This window comes from Acinonyx jubatus, chromosome D3 (genome assembly GCF_027475565.1).
Source record: "Acinonyx jubatus isolate Ajub_Pintada_27869175 chromosome D3, VMU_Ajub_asm_v1.0, whole genome shotgun sequence".
Taxonomy (NCBI): Eukaryota; Metazoa; Chordata; class Mammalia; order Carnivora; family Felidae; genus Acinonyx; species Acinonyx jubatus.
Window position 1 is genome coordinate 14,704,726 of NC_069392.1, and position 17,002 is coordinate 14,721,727.

General features: G+C 44.9%; 2 protein-coding genes across 5 annotated transcripts in view; one reads left to right on the forward strand and one right to left on the reverse strand.

Annotated features, from left to right (window-relative positions):
• Positions 1–11,691, reverse strand: part of TAOK3 (TAO kinase 3) — a 177,846-nt gene extending 166,155 nt beyond the window's left edge. The window contains exon 1 of one of the 3 annotated variants that reach the window (XM_027043820.2): positions 11,451–11,691. The gene's annotated coding sequence lies outside the window, so the exon portion shown is untranslated. Of the gene's footprint in view, positions 1–832; positions 1,391–1,446; positions 2,982–11,450 lie in introns of those variants that run through there. The other 2 variants (XM_027043822.2, XM_027043821.2) reach the window with 2 other exon arrangements.
• Positions 11,692–14,718: 3,027 nt separating this feature from the next.
• SUDS3 (SDS3 homolog, SIN3A corepressor complex component) overlaps positions 14,719–17,002 on the forward strand; it is a 38,070-nt gene continuing 35,786 nt past the window's right edge. The window contains exon 1 of one of the 2 annotated variants that reach the window (XM_027043825.2): positions 14,719–15,300. In XM_027043825.2, coding sequence (XP_026899626.2) covers positions 14,922–15,300 — 379 coding nt within the window. In that variant the 5' untranslated portion in view covers positions 14,719–14,921. The remainder of the gene's footprint in view (positions 15,301–17,002) is intronic. The other variant, XM_027043826.2, reaches the window with a different exon arrangement.

A 17,002-nucleotide genomic window follows, 5' to 3' on the forward strand; every position in this document is an offset into this window, starting at 1 on the left:
GTTCTAAGAGCCCAGTGAAATTGGTAAAGAAATTATTAAAGTAGCTTTCCTGGCTTATAAAAATATTTTGCATTAACTTTTCAACATAAAAACCACAAGCTGTTAAAAAAAATTATTTACTTTCCTACTTCATCTAATTTCATTTTATGGACTAGAGTAGTCCCATAAATTATTACCTCATGGATAAGATATTTTTATACTTTAATAAGTAAATAACCTTATGTACTAAAACAAAACAAAAAAATTATAAAACAAGGCAAATGTGATCAAATCTTCTGACTCTTCTGTCTGTAAATTTGGTATAACATTCAAGAAATTGCTCTGCTTTCTATCCTATTTTCCCTTGCTGGGAAAGAAGAAAATTAGGACATGGCCTTGATCTTTTTTAAGATCTCTAGGATGAATAGGGTGCCATTTTGAGTAGCTTCATTTTGAAACACTGTTTTACAGGAATATCAATCACAAGCACAAACTACACCCATTTAACAAAAATAGCCTTCATTGTATTTAAAATTTTTGTTTAAAAGACTCTTCTGACAAGATTTTGATATTTTGTTTGCAGCTCAGCATTTACCTCACTTATCTAGAAGAAAAAAAAAACAATTTCTGAAAAAAATTCCCACTATTTATTTGTAGAATATCAAACTACAAATTAAAATAAATAGAGCACAGGAATCCAGTGATATTTGAGGTTGATTACTCTCAGCTGGACGTTGAGCTAAGGCCATAAATATTCACACGAAATTCAGAAATAGTTTATTAACAACGTTTAGACACAAACCATATTTATAATAAGACGCTAAATGTAAAACAAAACACGAAGCTTACTCACAGTAGATCTTCTCAAATGCACGTCCTGCATCTCCAATCCGACATATTAAATAGTTTAAAAATTCTTTATTTAGCTCCAACAGTAAGTTAAGATTGCCCCAGAGATGGCTCTCTTTAAAAAGCTGCCACTTTTTCATTAGGAAAAATAAAACTGAGCTCAGCTTAAGTTGTAAGAACACCACCACGCTATCAGCACCTTCATTCCGAGAAAGGAAGTTATTATAGACACAGTTTTATACATGAGGCTTAAAGAAAGTACTTCCTGGTCAGATAGCTAACGTTAACAGCATTACATTAATGTATACAGCTTTATGTTTTGACATTTTGGGAAGAAGTTTCTAAAAACTTTTCCTGACATTTTTTCCCCAGTCCCTACAAAAGAGGAAAACTCGCTCGAGCTAAACAAATCTTAGGTAAAAATCTATGAAATTCTATCAATACCTACCATTATGGTATCCTGTAAATATTAGAACTGCCCATTATTATTGATAATAATACTAGTGTAAGTTTTAATTACACTTATGTACTCTCCATTCCCCCTCTCCCCATGTGCTAGAGGAACATTTCAGGGGACACAAGATTAGAAGGTAAAGAACTCAAAGGAGGACAACTCACCAATTCCTTGATAATGAGGAAGAGGAAAATAACCATTCACATTTTATTCCTCAAATTTAAAGATCATTCTCTTTTAAACATAAATTTAAAAACTTCAAGAAGCGTTGTACAGTCCTAATAAGGAACTGCAGATAAAAACAGCATGACCTGGGTGCTGCACATTACTATGGGTATTGCAAGCTGAAAGCATTTCCTGTTAGGACGCCCATTGGTTCCCACAGGTGCAAGTGCCTATGGGTGTTGCCGATTTACTCTTCCTTTTGCAAGTGAACCACTAAGGGAGATTTCAGGTTGGCACAATCAATGCTAAGAGCTGTTAGGGCAGAACTACCTTGGGCTAATTCAAGAGCCTCCCAAACCTGGTTGATTGTAAATGGACGATTAGCTAATTCAACAGGGCTGGAGAAAATTTACATCAACAGACTTTCATTATTTTTCTAAGATGTGCTATCATTAAGAATATATGTAACTTCACTCAACGAATATGTAAATTGCTTTCTCTGTACAAAGCACTGTTCTAGGCACCAGGAACACAATAATGAACAAAACAGGGGTGCCAGGGTGGCTCAGTCAGTTAAGCGTCCAACTTCGGCTCAGGTCATGATCTCACGGTTCGTGGATTCAAGCCATGCGTCAGGGTCTGTGCTGACAGCTCAGCACCTGGAGCCTGCTTCAGATTCTATATCTCCCTCTCTTGCTGCCCTTCCTCTACTTGTGCTCTCTCTCTCTCAAAAATAAACAAACACGAAAATAATTATTAAAAAAAATAATGAACAAAACAAAGTCCTTGTGGTCATTCACACACTATCTAGTAGACTTTTGACAATTTCATATATGATGAGAAAATTCCCATAAAGTAAAAAAATTGTACAGATATTTGGAAAGTCAATGGTAGTGCTCGTTATTAAAAAATATTGTCACTAATGCCACCACCTTAAACCTAGTGGAACTTTTCCAGAACCTAGTACATAAAAGTAGGATTCTTTATATTTTCAAGGTTTCAAAAAAGCCAGGTTGGAGGCAATGGCATATGTTCCAGCAGGGAAAAGGAAAAACTTCTCACCATGAGTCACCAGTGACTAAGTACTTTTAATTCAGGCTTAAAACACATTTCAAATCGAATTACTTGTACATGCAGAAAACTGATAACCCCAAATCAATATCAGAAGCTCGGTCTGACCAATTTTCAAGGTTAAAATTAGCACCTGAGACAAACAAACAAAGTGAAGTGCTTTTAATGAGCTAATGCCCCTGTAATGAATTTTATTATAATTTTGGTCTTATTACCCTCTGACGCTTAAGAGGTATGCCAGCAAGCTTCCATTAGATTTTGTTATGATAAACAGTTTTCTTAGATTTTAGCCAGACTGAGACACAATCATATGGTGTGGTGGTAGGAATGGCTTTTGTTTGCGTTCAATAACACACAAATATATTAAAATCATGTCTGCTCAAAGACAAATGTAAAACCCAGAGACAGTAAAACATACAGGTAAACTCTACTCTTCCAAGCTATGCCTTACACTTCCTCAGGATTTTACTTCCTATATTTAAAAAAATTTTTTTCAACGTTTATTTATTTTTGGGACAGAGAGAGAGCATCAACGGGGGAGGGGCAGAGAGAGAGGGAGACACAGAATCGGAAACAGGCTCCAGGCTCTGAGCCATCAGCCCAGAGCCTGACGCGGAGCTCGAACTCCCGGACCGCGAGATCGTGACCTGGCTGAAGTCGGACGCTTAACCGACTGCGCCACCCAGGCGCCCCATTCCTATATTTAAAATAACAAAACTTTCTAAATTTTAGCCAACAAATTGGAGGAATTCCCAAAGACAAACTGATCTACTTAGTCATTGAACAAATATCTATTGAGCACCTACTACATGGTAGGCACTCTTCTACAGGCAGGGATATGGCAATGAACAAAATCAAAATCTATGCTTTCATAGTCTACATTGTAGGGTAGAAAGATAAGATAAACAAAATACTTGGCATGTCAGAAGGTAGTAAGCACTGTGGAGAAGAATACAATATGGAAGGTAGACATAACAATAAGTGTTTGCTCACAGTTGCAAATTATATCACAAAGGAACTTCGCTCTGGAAGAGCAGAGTATTAGATCTCTCCCAGACTCTACCTCCGACTCAAGTTGAACAACCCCCAACCGCCTTCTGTTGCAAATGAAAGGGAATCTTATTTTATTTGTTGCTAATACCCAGAGAAAGGAAAACAAACTTCCAAAGACAGGGAGTTAGAACTCATTCCTTATAGATGAAAACATCATCAGGAAACAAAAGTAACAAATCCTAAATACCCAGAGTCAAAGGTCACTTTAGGGAATATTATCAAGCTGCATATGAACATACAAGTTTCCAAATACTTGCTAGCACTGGCATTGACTTTACCAAGTGCCAGGGTCAGAAGTGAATTCTTCACTTAAGAATTATTTCTGGGGCGCCTGGGTGGCTCAGTCAGTTAAGTGTCCAACTCTTGATTTTGGCTCATGTCATGATCTCAAAGTTTGTGAGTTCGAGCCCTCTGTCAGGCTCTGTGCTGACAGTGTGGAGCCTGCTTGGGATCTCTGTCTCCCTTTCTCTCTACCCCTTCTTGCTCTCTGTCTTTCTCTCTCAAGACAAACATTTAAAAAAGGAATTATTTCTGTTCTCTTCACCGGCAGCAATAATTATATTTAAATATTACTTTTGAACCTAAACTAAGTATTTAAATTTAATACAATTCAACAAATATTTATTGAGCAGATACTAGTTGCAAGATACTTGGTTAGATGTGTAAGACACTGTCCTTTTAAGATTAAAAAGGTGGACACCTAGAAAAGATAAGTATGAACCCTATCATATAAAATCAGAGAGAATATTAACGTAATAAGAAAATACACAAATTACTTAAGGAATTTAAAGGGAAGAGTAGCAAGGAGGATGATCAGAAAAGCCCTCACGGAAGGTGACCTGAGAGGTAGGTCTGAAAAAGGAAAAGCAGAAGGCATTCTAGGGAAGAGAAATGTCAGCAACAAAAGACCTGAAGATGTCAAGTCAGTAAGTGCTCAGTTAGTAAGTAGGCTGGTCTGGTGGGGGCATAGGATACACGTGCTCTCGTGCGTGCGCGCGCGCGCACACACACACACACACACACACGGATTATGGAGCAATAGAAACTGAAAGACAGTTTGATAAATCTGGCCATGGGGAATTACTAAAGGTTTTGAACATGTGAATGACAAAATCAGAGCTGTGCTTTAGGGAGAGTGAGAGAGCCACAGTGTGTATCAGAAGGATGAAAAGGAGACTGGAAGACTGTCACAGCAGTCCTTCCCTAGCACCTTATGAAGGACCTCGTTAGTTCCTTCTTGGAACACTGAGAGGTATGAAGTGGAAAGTGTAGTGAGTTGAAAAATCAGATCTAGGTCACGGGGGTCAAGTCTGCACTGTCTGTCTGACCATGGGAAGTCATTTACCCTGTCTCAATTTCCCTATATGAGAATCTATTAATTATTCTTTTTGGAGTCAGGAGCCATAAGATTTAGCAACTGATTAGATGCTGGGAGTAGAGCAAAAACAACAAAAAAATTGTTTCGAGTGATTAAATGAACAGGCAGCTACCATTTATTAAACACTTTCATGTGCTTGTCAGTGTGCTTGGCGCTTTACGTAAACTGATTCATTTATTCCTTTTAAGAAGACTGTGAAGTATGTATTCTTATTTGGCAGATGAGAGAATTGAGAGCTTTAAGACTTAAGTAACTTACCCAGGGTAAACCAGCTGGCATAGTGACAAAGCCAAAGTAGATGCCTAGGTCTCCCTGAGCGTGAGGCCCTTTCTCCTTCCAATGTATCATGCTGTTTCTTATATGAGAGATAGATAATGCTAACATTCACTCACGTGTTCCAACTGAATCCCTGTCTCTTTCGGTGTGTAAGAAACAAAGTGTGAACGTAAACGTAATCTGCTAATTTGCTCATCATTAATCCATTCACTCATTCAATTCACATTTATAGAGCATCCTTCATACTTTGTGCCTGGTACTAAACTTGGAATGGGGAAATGCAAGGATGAGCAAGACCTAGCAGTTCACTGCCTCGAAGTGCTCACTGGCTGCTAAAAGACAAACAGGTGTCAACAAGGAACTGGTATGCAATGACAGAAGAGAACTTTTACACAAGAGACAATAGAAACATAAGGGTACAGGAAGCATAATATTGTAATTTTGTATCTGTGCTATTAATTCTTGACCTAGATCATTTAAAAACTACATGTGGTTTTACACAAGAGACTCTTAAATACAGAGAACAAACTGAAGGTGGATGGTGGGGGGGAGGGAAAGTGGGTGATGGGCATTGAGGAGGGCACTTGTTGGGATGAGCACTGGGTGTTGGATATAACCCAATTTGACAATAAGTTATATTTAAAAAATAAAATAAATAAAAACTATATGTGGTTTTTGCAAATATTTGAGTATTTACACACATACCCTTCAAAAAGTAAAGGTGAATGTTCACAACAGAATGGAAAATTGGCCATGAACTATGATTCTATTTTGTGTGTCTACTGCCAAACTACTTAGATTATTAGTTTATTTAAGAAAGCATTCTGGGGGTGCCTGGGTGGCTTGCTCGGTTAAGCGTCTGACTTCGGCTCAGGTCATGATCTCACGGTCCGTGAGTTCGAGCCCCGTGTCGGGCTCTGTGCTGACGGCTCAGAGCCTGGAGCCTGTTTCAGATTCTGTGTCTCCCTCTCTCTCTGCCCTTCCCCCGTTCATGCTCTGTCTCTCTCTGTCTCAAAAATAAATAAACGTTAAAAAAAAAAAATTTAAGAAAGCATTCTGCCTTGGTTAGTGACATCTATTGTAATGGGTAAACAAAATCTATTTGAATTGTCCTGAGCCTTGATTGTTGTGGACATAAGCCAGTGTCATTAGAAGCTAAAACATATGAAAATAAATGCATAATGCCCAGACTCTTACTTTGATCTGGAAATAAAGGTTTATCCCATTGTCCATCAGAAATGGTGGATGGAAATAAAACTGAAATCTTCCAGTGGGCACTTTGATAATTCACTATAATATTAAATGTAACAAAATGTACATCGTGTGGTTGAATTTGCTATCCATTATTTCACTGAGGCTACAGGTGAAGTGGAAAGGGTCCCAAAGACTAGACTCCAGCATGTCAATTCTTGGTATTAGTACCTAATGCTACATGGGCCACACCTCTTTGTTTAATGGGAACAGGTTTTCCTAGGAATAAAATGTCCATTCCAAGGCATATTCTCTTTCTCACTCGCTCTGGGGATGAAAAATGTGTCTGTGTGGAATAGCTGACAATGGACAGGAGGTTGATCTGTGTTAACAAATCAAGAAACGGGACCCTACATCATTCTCTTGTAAGATAGAAATAATTGAGATGCAATGTCTTTATCAAATCTCAGGTCAGATGGGAAAAAAAACACGTTAGGTTGATTTATAAAATGTTTAGGTAAGGGGCGCCTGGTGGCTCGGTCAGTTGAGCATACAACTTCAGCTAACGTTGTGATCGCTCAGTTCATGAGTTCGAGCCTCATGTCGGGCTCTGTGTTGGCTGCTTGGAGCCTGGAGCCTGCTTCAGATTCTGTGTCTCCCTCTCTCTCTGCCCTCCCCCACTCACGCTCTGTCTCTGTCTCTCTCTCTCTCTCTCTCTAAAATAATTAACATTAAAAAAATTTTTAGGTAAATTTAACATAAAGCTGGAATGATAATTTATCAATGTAATCCCTGTTGGTTATCCTAAACATTCTAAATAGTTGTTGCTTTTAATTCGATGCCTATAGCTTAGAAAGGAGTTAGATCACATTTTGGCCCATAAACTCAATATATCTTTAATGATAGCTAGACTGATAGATACCACTTGTTTTTTTTTTTTTCTCAGTCTGAGTTTACTAAACGGTAACAAATTTTTAATATATTCTCATAAATAACAAAGCAACCAATTAAATGGATGATAAAGCTAAATAATCACAACCTAAACTCCCTAAGCTCAAATGCATCTGCACAGTATCTCACAACTCAAAAATACTAATTCAAAACTGTCCTCTCTGGTTGACGGGATCATGGAAGATGAGCTCATTGAATCTCATTGAAGACTGAAAAGAAGTCTTCCTCTAGGGGAGTCACAAAAAAAACTTTTAGAGAGAAACTTTCTTTCTGCCTGTCAATCTGTTTTCTTTTTGCAGGGAGGGAAGAAACAAAGACCAGAGGAAAAGATTATGAAGGAAAGAGGCTTTTAACTGAGACTCTAAAATAAAAGTATCAATAGTTTTCGTTCTCCTGTGCTACTGAAACCAACAAATATGAACACCGGCAAGCAACGAGAATTTTTCAGGTTGGCTTAAACATGAAAACAAATTAGATATCAAGGCAGACTCTGAGATGACGATGGTTTGACTGTGTACTCTCAAGTGGTAAAGAAAAGTGTAAAGTGGGTATTGTACTTAGTGGGTAGTCCTTGAATCCTGACAAACAAAGAGTAAGAACAGTTCGAGAACTGCAGACCAACAAGGACTTGAGTTATGTGGTTGCTATAACCACAGTTCATATGGAAGTGGAAGGCTCCTTCTTAATTTCTTCCTTTCAGTACATGTGTATTTTTAATTTTTATTTATTTCTTTTTATCTCAGAGAAAGCGAGAGCGCGTGAGCTGGGGAGAGAGACAGAGATGGGCAGGGGGAGACAGACGGAGAGACTCTTAAGCAGGATCCACACTCAGCGTGGATCCCACGACCCTGGGATCATGACCTGAGTCAAAATCAAGAGTCAGGTGCTCAACTGACCGAGCCACCCAGGTGCCCCTAATTGAAAAGAAACAGTGTAAATGAACATAGGTGTAATGACTTCACATATTTATAGTTTCTCGTAGTTTTATTTTGTGAAATTAATGAAAATAAATTCCCACAGAATTCCTACCCACCCACTCATCACCCCAAGGAATAAAAAGTCACTATAGGCCCTTTCTATCACTAAAAACTCTGTTACAATGAATCTCTCTTCGTAGTTTCTGGATCAGCACCATAATGTAATGTGGCTGAAATGACTGCTTTGGTCATCACTCAGGGGAGTATCAGAACACTTTCTTCTCTTATAAGGAATTAAATGTTTTGTCTTAAGAGGCTACCATTTGTACCAGTCAGAAATGAGCTAACAAGTATGATCAAAGAGCTTATCTGCGCAGACATTTCTATTACTTTGTAGAATTATTGGTACTGAGATTCCCAGTCCTTCCACAGACCATGTCATAAGTTATGTGCGCTACATAATGAAGACATTGCCCCTTGTAAATAACCTCTTGCATTAACGAACTTTATTTTTTACTTGAATTTGGCTGAGGGTTCTGGAGAAATAAATTTAACATGAAATAATCCTACTTAACACACCTTAGGTCCTCTATTTACTATCACCCTGATGACAGTGACTTCAGTAATTTCTGTCTTGGATTTAAATAGGCAGTTCTATGTAAGCCTTCTCCATTATGTCTTTGGGAAATAAGGTCTTCCCCCTCCGTTGAAACAGCCAATTATTACACACAGCAAAAGCTTCCTTTTTAAAAAAATATTTTTTTTAGTGTTTATTTATTTTTGAGAGAGAGAGAACGCGCGGGCTTGAGCACACGCATGAGCGCGAGTGGGGGAGGGGCAGAGAGAGAGAGAGAGACAGACAGACAGACAGACAAAATCTGAAACAGGCTCCAGGCTCTGAGCTGTCAGCACAGAGCCTGACACGGCGCTCGAACTCGGGATGGACAAGATCATGAGCTGAGCTGAAGTCTGACGCTTAACCGGCTGAGCCACCCAGGTGCCCCTGAACGCTTCTAATAAGACATATTCTAAACCAGAAACAAAGAAAATAGCTAACCGTGAGATGATAATGACATTCGCCATTATTTCCCCCAAACCATCCTGTTTCTAAGTCTGCTCCTGTAAAAACAGAAATCAGTCGCAAAGAGAAGGGGTGAGGAGGAACAACACCCAGAGAAAAAGATTAAAAATTTCAAATGCCAAACTACTGGGTACAACTGTAACAAGTCGTGTGCGTTCAAGGGAACACGTGAAAGGTAGTCAGGTCAGTATTTACATAGCCAAAGTATTGTGAACGACTAGCCTGGTCATTAGTTTAACTTTCACATCGGTCAAAGTAGGAGGCTGCCCCCCAATTTCGACCCTCTCTGGCTCTTGGCTATTGGTTTCACCATGCTAATAGGTACGTCCTTGCCTCCTACCAGGGCAGTTTCTGGTTTAAATAGGCTTATCTCTCTCCTTAGCTAGTCCTGGAACTGTGCCTGAAGCTCAGTCTTGGTGGCTTTTTCTGGATGAGAAATCTCATTGCAAAGTGCCGTTAGCTTAGGGACTCCAATACCTCGTTTCAAAATTTAGTTTGACCTTCCCACTGCCTCCAGCACAGCAAAGTTAAACGGTCAAAACTTAGTGTCTGGTTCCTTTGAACCTGCATTGTAAACAGTGATACCAAAGTGCTGCTAAACCTAAAAACGTTTCCTCGCTCCTTGAGCTAAAATGAGACATGCAGGGTCTATCACCATCACCATCCCACACGGGGCTCCAAAAGGATCCCTTTCCCTTTCAACTGGTTGGTAGTGAGTTGGAGAAGCCCTCTCCAACTTTTCATGTCCTGGTTTTAAGGTTACCAAGGTCAGGGAGCCCCTCGCTTTCAAGGCATCCACGCCAAGCTCGGAGAAACAAATGGGAAGCCAAGGGGCCAACGAGAGGTCGGGCAGGCGGCCTCTGGCTCTCACCAACATCTGTGCGCTTCTGCCAGACCCTCCGGCCCTTGCGTTCTACTTGGGAGAGGTGTCATTACATAATCCCTGCTCCACGGACTCACTAAGGCTCGGGCTGTCCCACGTCTCACTGAGACACCACCCTCGAGGAGGTCGGCTGACTGCAGACCCTGCGGGTGGCACGCGTCCCCTCGCTCTGCGCTGCCCGCAGTCCCCGACTCAGCGCGGCGACCCCGACCCAGGCTCGCTCCCCTCTCCCACGTCCACTCGCGCGCTCCGAAGCCCGTCTCTGGGTCCTCCTCACACCCGCTGTCCCGGCCCCTCCCGGGGGTCTCTCCCGTCAGACCTGCTTTTGCAAGCCCTCTCGGGAGCCCCTCCCCCCCCCCCAGACCCTCCGTCCCGGCCCCTCTAGGGGGTCCCTTCCATCAAACCTGCTTTTGCAAGCCCTCTCGGAGACACCCCCCCCCCCCCCGGCCCTCTGTCCCGGCCCCTCTCGGAGGTCCCTCCCATCAGACCCGCTGCCCCAAGCCCTCTCGGAGACACCCCCCCCAGGCCCTCTGTCCCGGCCCCTCTCGGGGGTCCCTCCCGTCAGACCTGCTGCCCCAAGCCCTCTCGGGGACCCCCCCCCACCGGGCCCGCTGTCCCAAGCAGTCTCGGGGTTCCCCTGAGACCCGCTGTCCCGGCCCCTCTAGGGGGTCCCTTCCATCAAACCTGCTTTTGTAAGCCCTCTCGGAGACACCCCCCCCCCAGGCCCCCTGTCCCAGCCCCTCCCGGGGGTCCCTCCCATCAGACCTGCTGTCCCAAGTCCTCTCGGGAGCCCTCCCACCCCCCGCCCCCAGACCCTCTGTCCCGGCCCCTCTCGGGGGTCCCTCCCATCACACCCGCTGCCCCAAGCCCTCTCGGGGACCCCCCCCACCAGACCCGCTGTCCCAAGCAGTCTCGGGGTTCCCCTGAGACCTGCTGTCCCGGCCCCTCTCGGAGTCCCCTCCCTTCACACCCGAGGTCCCAAGCCCTCTGGGGGACCCCCCCCTCCACTGGACCCGCTGTCCCAAGCCCTCTCGGGGTCCCCGCTGAGACCCGCGCTGCGCGCTCCTCTCCGAGTCCCCTCTCCCCAGTCCCGACAAACCCGCTCCCGAACTCTCCTCGCTCGAGTCCTCCCGACCTCACTCCGCCCAGGGTCCCCTCACCTCGGCTCACTCTGTCACCGTCCCGCGCCCCGGTGCTCTCACCTCAGACCTGCTGTCACCACTCCCGGGCCCGGCGTCGCCACCGCCGCTTCCTCTCGCACACTTGTTCCCGAGTCGCTCTTCTGCCGCTCGTCCCCCGGAGGATCCCCGGGTCGCGCCGCTCAGTGCCGGGTACGGCCGCGCGGACCTCCGCCCGCGGTCTCGGTGTCTGGTCCCACTCTTGTCACGCAGGACCCCGCCGCCGTCGCCGCCGGGCGCCACACGGACCCTCCCGCGGCTGCCGCTGCTGCTGTCCGAGGTGCGGCTCCTGCCAGGGGTGGCCAATCGCACCCGACTGCGCAGAGCGCGCTCCGCCCCGCGGTCTCAGTCCCCCCGCCCCCTGCCCCCGACCACGCCCCCAGCTTGGCTCCGATAGGCTCTCTACTGACCTCCCCTGACCGCGGGGCCCAGGTCCCGGGCCGGATATAGGTAGTTGACTGGAGGTGCCTGGGTGGCCGAGCGGTCGATGGCGCCTGAGGATTGGCGGAGCTGGCGGTGGGCGGGGCGGAGCGGGGCGGGGTTTCCTCAGACGCGGAAGACCTCGCAACTTCAGTTACCCAGCTGGCCCGCCTGGGGTGCGGTCAACCTTGTTTGTGCTGGCTGGGGTCAAAGTTCATGGCACTCCTCTGCGCCTTTGCTTTTCTTGGGAGTCTCCCAGAGGCCAAGGACCCCTGGGATTCCCAGGAACCACCAGGGAAGAGCCTTTGAGGAGGTCCTCTTTCTTCCATTATTGCTCAGCTTCCTAAGAAATTCTGCCATTGGTTAATATTAACATTTATTCACCCAGGACTTGTAAATAGTTCCTGGATTTAAATTGTTTTCATATCCTTGGCAAGGGAGTTGCCTTTATGTTGCGTTCGACAGACGTCAGTTTAAAGCTGTTGGGGAAAAAAAAATCTTTATACTGGATGTATACTGTGAGCAAGTAAGCATTCAATACTGATGGGGCCCATTTTGAGAGGTATAAGGACAAAACTTTAGAAATAATCAGTTTGTGGGTTTTGATAATCGTTTTGACTGTGGGAACAGGAACTGCGCGGTAGGCTTCAGCAAGCTTAGCATATTCGTTTTCAGGGCCACATGTTTTAATGATTCTGTGTGAACTAATGGTCAAAGTGCAACCTGTGGTAATCACAGACTCCTTTCACCTGCCGGGGGTAAAAGTGCATCGTGCTACTTGGAGCCGTTCTTTATATTTTTTGAAGCTGGATATGTTGATTAAATCGATACGGCTAACTGAAAACCGCTACCTTAACTCATAAACCCCAAAGTGTATGGACTTTGACAATTCAGCATTTTGTGAAGAAATTGTTTCATTTCAGGAACAATTTGATCCTAAGCGTTGTCAGATGTATACAGGACTTTGTTCTCAGGAAACTCGCCAACATAACTCTTTTTTGACTTTCACTCCTGACAAAATTTGTGTTCTAAACACTGTACAGATTTTGCCTAGTGTTTTAAAATCATACTCCATTCCAATTACAATGCTCCCCTTTAAATTGGGATGCTGGGATATACAAAGAGGGCCTGTGGAAAGGAGGCTGGCAAGACTCCGTTTAAGATGAATTCTGAAGTAGGTGCCTCCTGATCAGTGTGACTGGCATTTTGGAAATGCCAAAAATGCATGGTGGTTCTGAGGGAACTTGATTTTTCAGGCCTAGAGGAACTGTCCAAAATTATTTAACTTATAAATGTTAGGTAAGACTAAAGTCATGAGAACTTTTTCTTCTCTTAAAGAGTATATGTTAGTTAAGAGCTCTTCCACCAATTCTACAGTTAGCAAAATGGATTGAAAAAATGGAGTGAGATTTCACTACCAGTGTTCAGTTGTGTCTATCAGTATAAAAAAAGAAATGCATGACCATTAGCAGATGTTATTTGCAATCAAGAAGATAGAAAATATAAACAAGATAAATATTCCAGTGTCCTGAAACCAATTAGCAATGAAATCAAATCTTTTTTTTCTTTTTTTTTGATTCATTATATCAGTGAACTCTAATTTCTAAAATGTTGGTGCTTTTTCTGGTCTATGATTATTGCTACTGATGGAAACCTAAGTTGCTCAATATAGTTGATTACAAATAATTTAGATGTGATCTAAAATAAAAATAGACTATGATTTCATCCTTTGGACAAGAGACAGTTCTAAAAACCTAGTTTAAATATAGATGGTGGATATATAGTGAGCCCTGAGAATGACTTTTATTTAGAAGGAGCTTCAGAAGATCTCTGAAGTCATGGAAAGACACTGCAACATTCTATTTTAGAAATTCTGGAGTTTTCTTGGGAGGAAAAATCTACAACAGAGCTAAGATTTTCATTAAGGTAGGAAATAAGAAATGTCAAAATAAATAGGATGAGAATACATTTTTTTCACTTTGAGGACACTCTTTAGGGTCCCATTCAGAGATGAATTTGGTCACAAGGGAGCTGAGAATCAGGATATGGGATTCCATCCTGGGTTTTACATCTGCGTTCAACCTGACTACTTGTAAGTTACTTATTCTTTGGAGACTTGGGTGTAACATAAGGGGCAGGGTTACTTTGTACAAATAAACATCTCTGGGCCAGCTTCTTTAACCATTTTCCTGCTACCCACAACTAGACAAAGGACATCCTAAATTTGTTCATTAAGCAAAGCTTATAACACAGTATCTCCTACTCAGAAGGAATCACACCAATTAATTCAAGCAGGTATTCAGCTGTCTTTGTTTTCTAAGTTTCCACACATCATGTTCCTTACGTTAGCCTAATTAACTTCCTGCAGGCAAATGTTCCACTAGCAAGTCATTGGACGGGGAAAAGAACCTTTTAAAAAATTAATATTCTAAGAAATTGAGGCAGCAGTAATGTACAGACATACCGTGCTTGGGTGTGCTCGTGTAAACAAGGCAGCCTGGACGCTGCCACTTTTTAGGCAAACGTTCTTTCCTCATCTGTAAAATCGGGAGAATACCTTATTGAGCATACCCACACAAACAGAAAGGACTCCTACAGACGGGGAAAACACCATTTTGCTGACCCCAGGATGGAATATCAGCATCCTTGTCTTTTAGTTCTCTTTTAATAAAGCTCCAATTAGGGGAGGAGCTAGGCGGGGGGGGGGAGGGGGCGGATGATCACGAAAATTCTAGATGTCAACGTTTCTCGACCTATAAATGGGATGGTTCACGTCGTTAACCTGTTTCAATTAAAGAGACCACCTCCACCTGACAAGAGGTTTCAACCCTTCTGTCTCTCAGGTCGCAGAGGACCCTCGCTTTAGGTTTGGCTCCTTGCGCCGCCTGGCGGCTACTTCTGGAAACAGAGCGCCTTCCAGCTTCGGGGTCCTGGCTGCGGCCAGGCCTGTCCAAGGATTTGCCTAATTCTAGAGAACTTGTCTCCGCCCCTCCCCACTACCCAGTGAGGATTTTAGGACGGCGATGAAAGGGCTGAGGTTAAGGCGAAGGGGGCAGCCCGTCCACCCCCTCAAGGATGATGGAGTCAGGCGGTTCTGGGACAGCTTGCGACCCGGAAGTCACCGCCGGCGCGAGGTCCCCGTTGCCGAGCGCGGGCGCGCGGGGCGGAGCTTGGCGGAGACGGGGAAGGGGTCGCCGCGGCTGCCGCTCTTCGAGTTGGCGGCTCCCTCGGGGGCCGGTAGGCAGGCGTCGAGTCGGCAGGGCGCGCGGCTGCGGTCCCCGGGTGACACGCTCAGCAGCGGCCAGTGGCGACATGAGTGCTGCGGGGCTGTTGGCTCCGGCTCCGGCCCCGGCTGGAGCGCCGCCGGCCCCGGAGTACTACCCGGAGGAGGACGAAGAGCTGGAGAGCGCCGAGGACGACGAGCGCAGCTGCCGGGGCCGAGAGTCCGACGAAGGTGCGTCCTCCGGCTGGCTCAGCAGCCCGCGGCGGGCGTGGGACCGCTGCGGGGGTGGGTGGGGTGCACGGGAGAGGGGCGGGGCGACCTCCGGGGCTGGGGGAGGTGAAGGGGCCGCCGGGAGGAAGTTCCCCCTACCTGCGCTGGGGTAGAGGCCGTGGTGGAGACCTCGTACCCTGACAGTTATGGGACCCCGGGCACTTGGGGAGCTGGTGTCAGAGCTGGAGGTCCATTTAAGACTCTGCTCCTCTCCTTCCGACCGCCTCTGGTGAGCCTCAAGTCTTTACCGGTGGGAATGAGGAAGACTTCCGTGGGGTGCCTTGAGCTGCCCTCCGCATTTTAGTTCCCGAGAGACCACAGCAAAGCCCAGTTGGGTTTCCAGGTTCCCAAGTTGCTCCCTTCGACGCTCCACCCTCGGGGAAACGCTTTAGCGAGCCCTCCTTTGGGTCGCGCAGTGCAGGTTGAGAGTCCAGTTTGCTTAAAAGAACGGGACCTGGAATCCGTCGGATCTTAGGTGTAAATTTGGCTCACGGAACCCAGCTTTGTAACCTAAAAGGACTGACTTAAGCTTTCCGCCTCAGTTTCTCCAGCTGTAACGGGGCTTCCTATTGTAGGTGTGAGGATTAAAGGAAATCTGTGCATAAAGTACTTGGCCTGGTACTCGGTGGGCGTTTTCATCACTGGGGACGCAGGCACAGGTGTAAGTGGGGATTTGCTTGATGGTGCCCAGGTGATGTTGTGTTTTCAGTTCCACGCTCTTTTGCATAATCATTACTGCTTCTCAGAGCCTTGCTTTTCAAACGGGGCTTTGCGCTTCGGTAAGTGTGAGGAAGACTGTTTTGGAGGGAATTGAGGAAGGACGTCCTGGAGGAGAAAGGGGAACAAAAAAGGACGAGGGAGAAAAAAGAGACCGTCGTATGGGTGGAATATTCTGGCACCAAACAGGGCTGTGGAGCAAAAGGTTGAACCAGCTGTCTGGAATGAGGAATGTGTTTTATTCATCTCACTGTGCCACGTGCCAACTACAGTGGCTGGCATATGACAGGAATTCCGTGAAGGTCTCTTGATTGAAAGAGTGGAGAATGCTTTGTGGAGAGTTGGATGGGCAGCGGCCTTAAAAAAGGCAGCGACATGTGCAGGTAATTAAAGTTGAAGCAACTAATTGCGTTTGGTTTAAACTACATTTGAAGAAGGGCCTTAAGGAGAGATTTTGAATGTGAATCACTTGTAACTGCTGTTAAGGCCCACAAGGGGGAGCAGTGAAGCCAGAATTGATTTTCCCCCTCAAATAGGACTGTTGAAATTATTTAGACAGTTCACTATTTACTTATTCTAAGAACAGTGTTTAATATGTTCTGAAGCAGTTTCTGTTGTTTATCTTGTCTCCTTTCTTTTCCCTTTAGCTGTGACTTTGAAAATAGTTCAGTTCTTAGAGTTGAGTTGGTTTGTGTTCTCTTTTGTATATATGTGATGTGAAATGTGTTACAGGGCTCACACCAGGCATAGACCAGAAGAGCGTGTACTTACTAGGTTGGAGTACTGAGCAAGGCCTGGCTGCCTGTAGTTTTCCCATCTGACACATCTCCTTTTCCTGGCCTGCCAGTGTGGCTTCTGCAGAAGTAGCAGACTTGACCGTGACTGCCAACATCCGATGCACCCTGTTCTCTGGTTGCACTTCGCATAAGGGCAGCTCTTTGCGTAA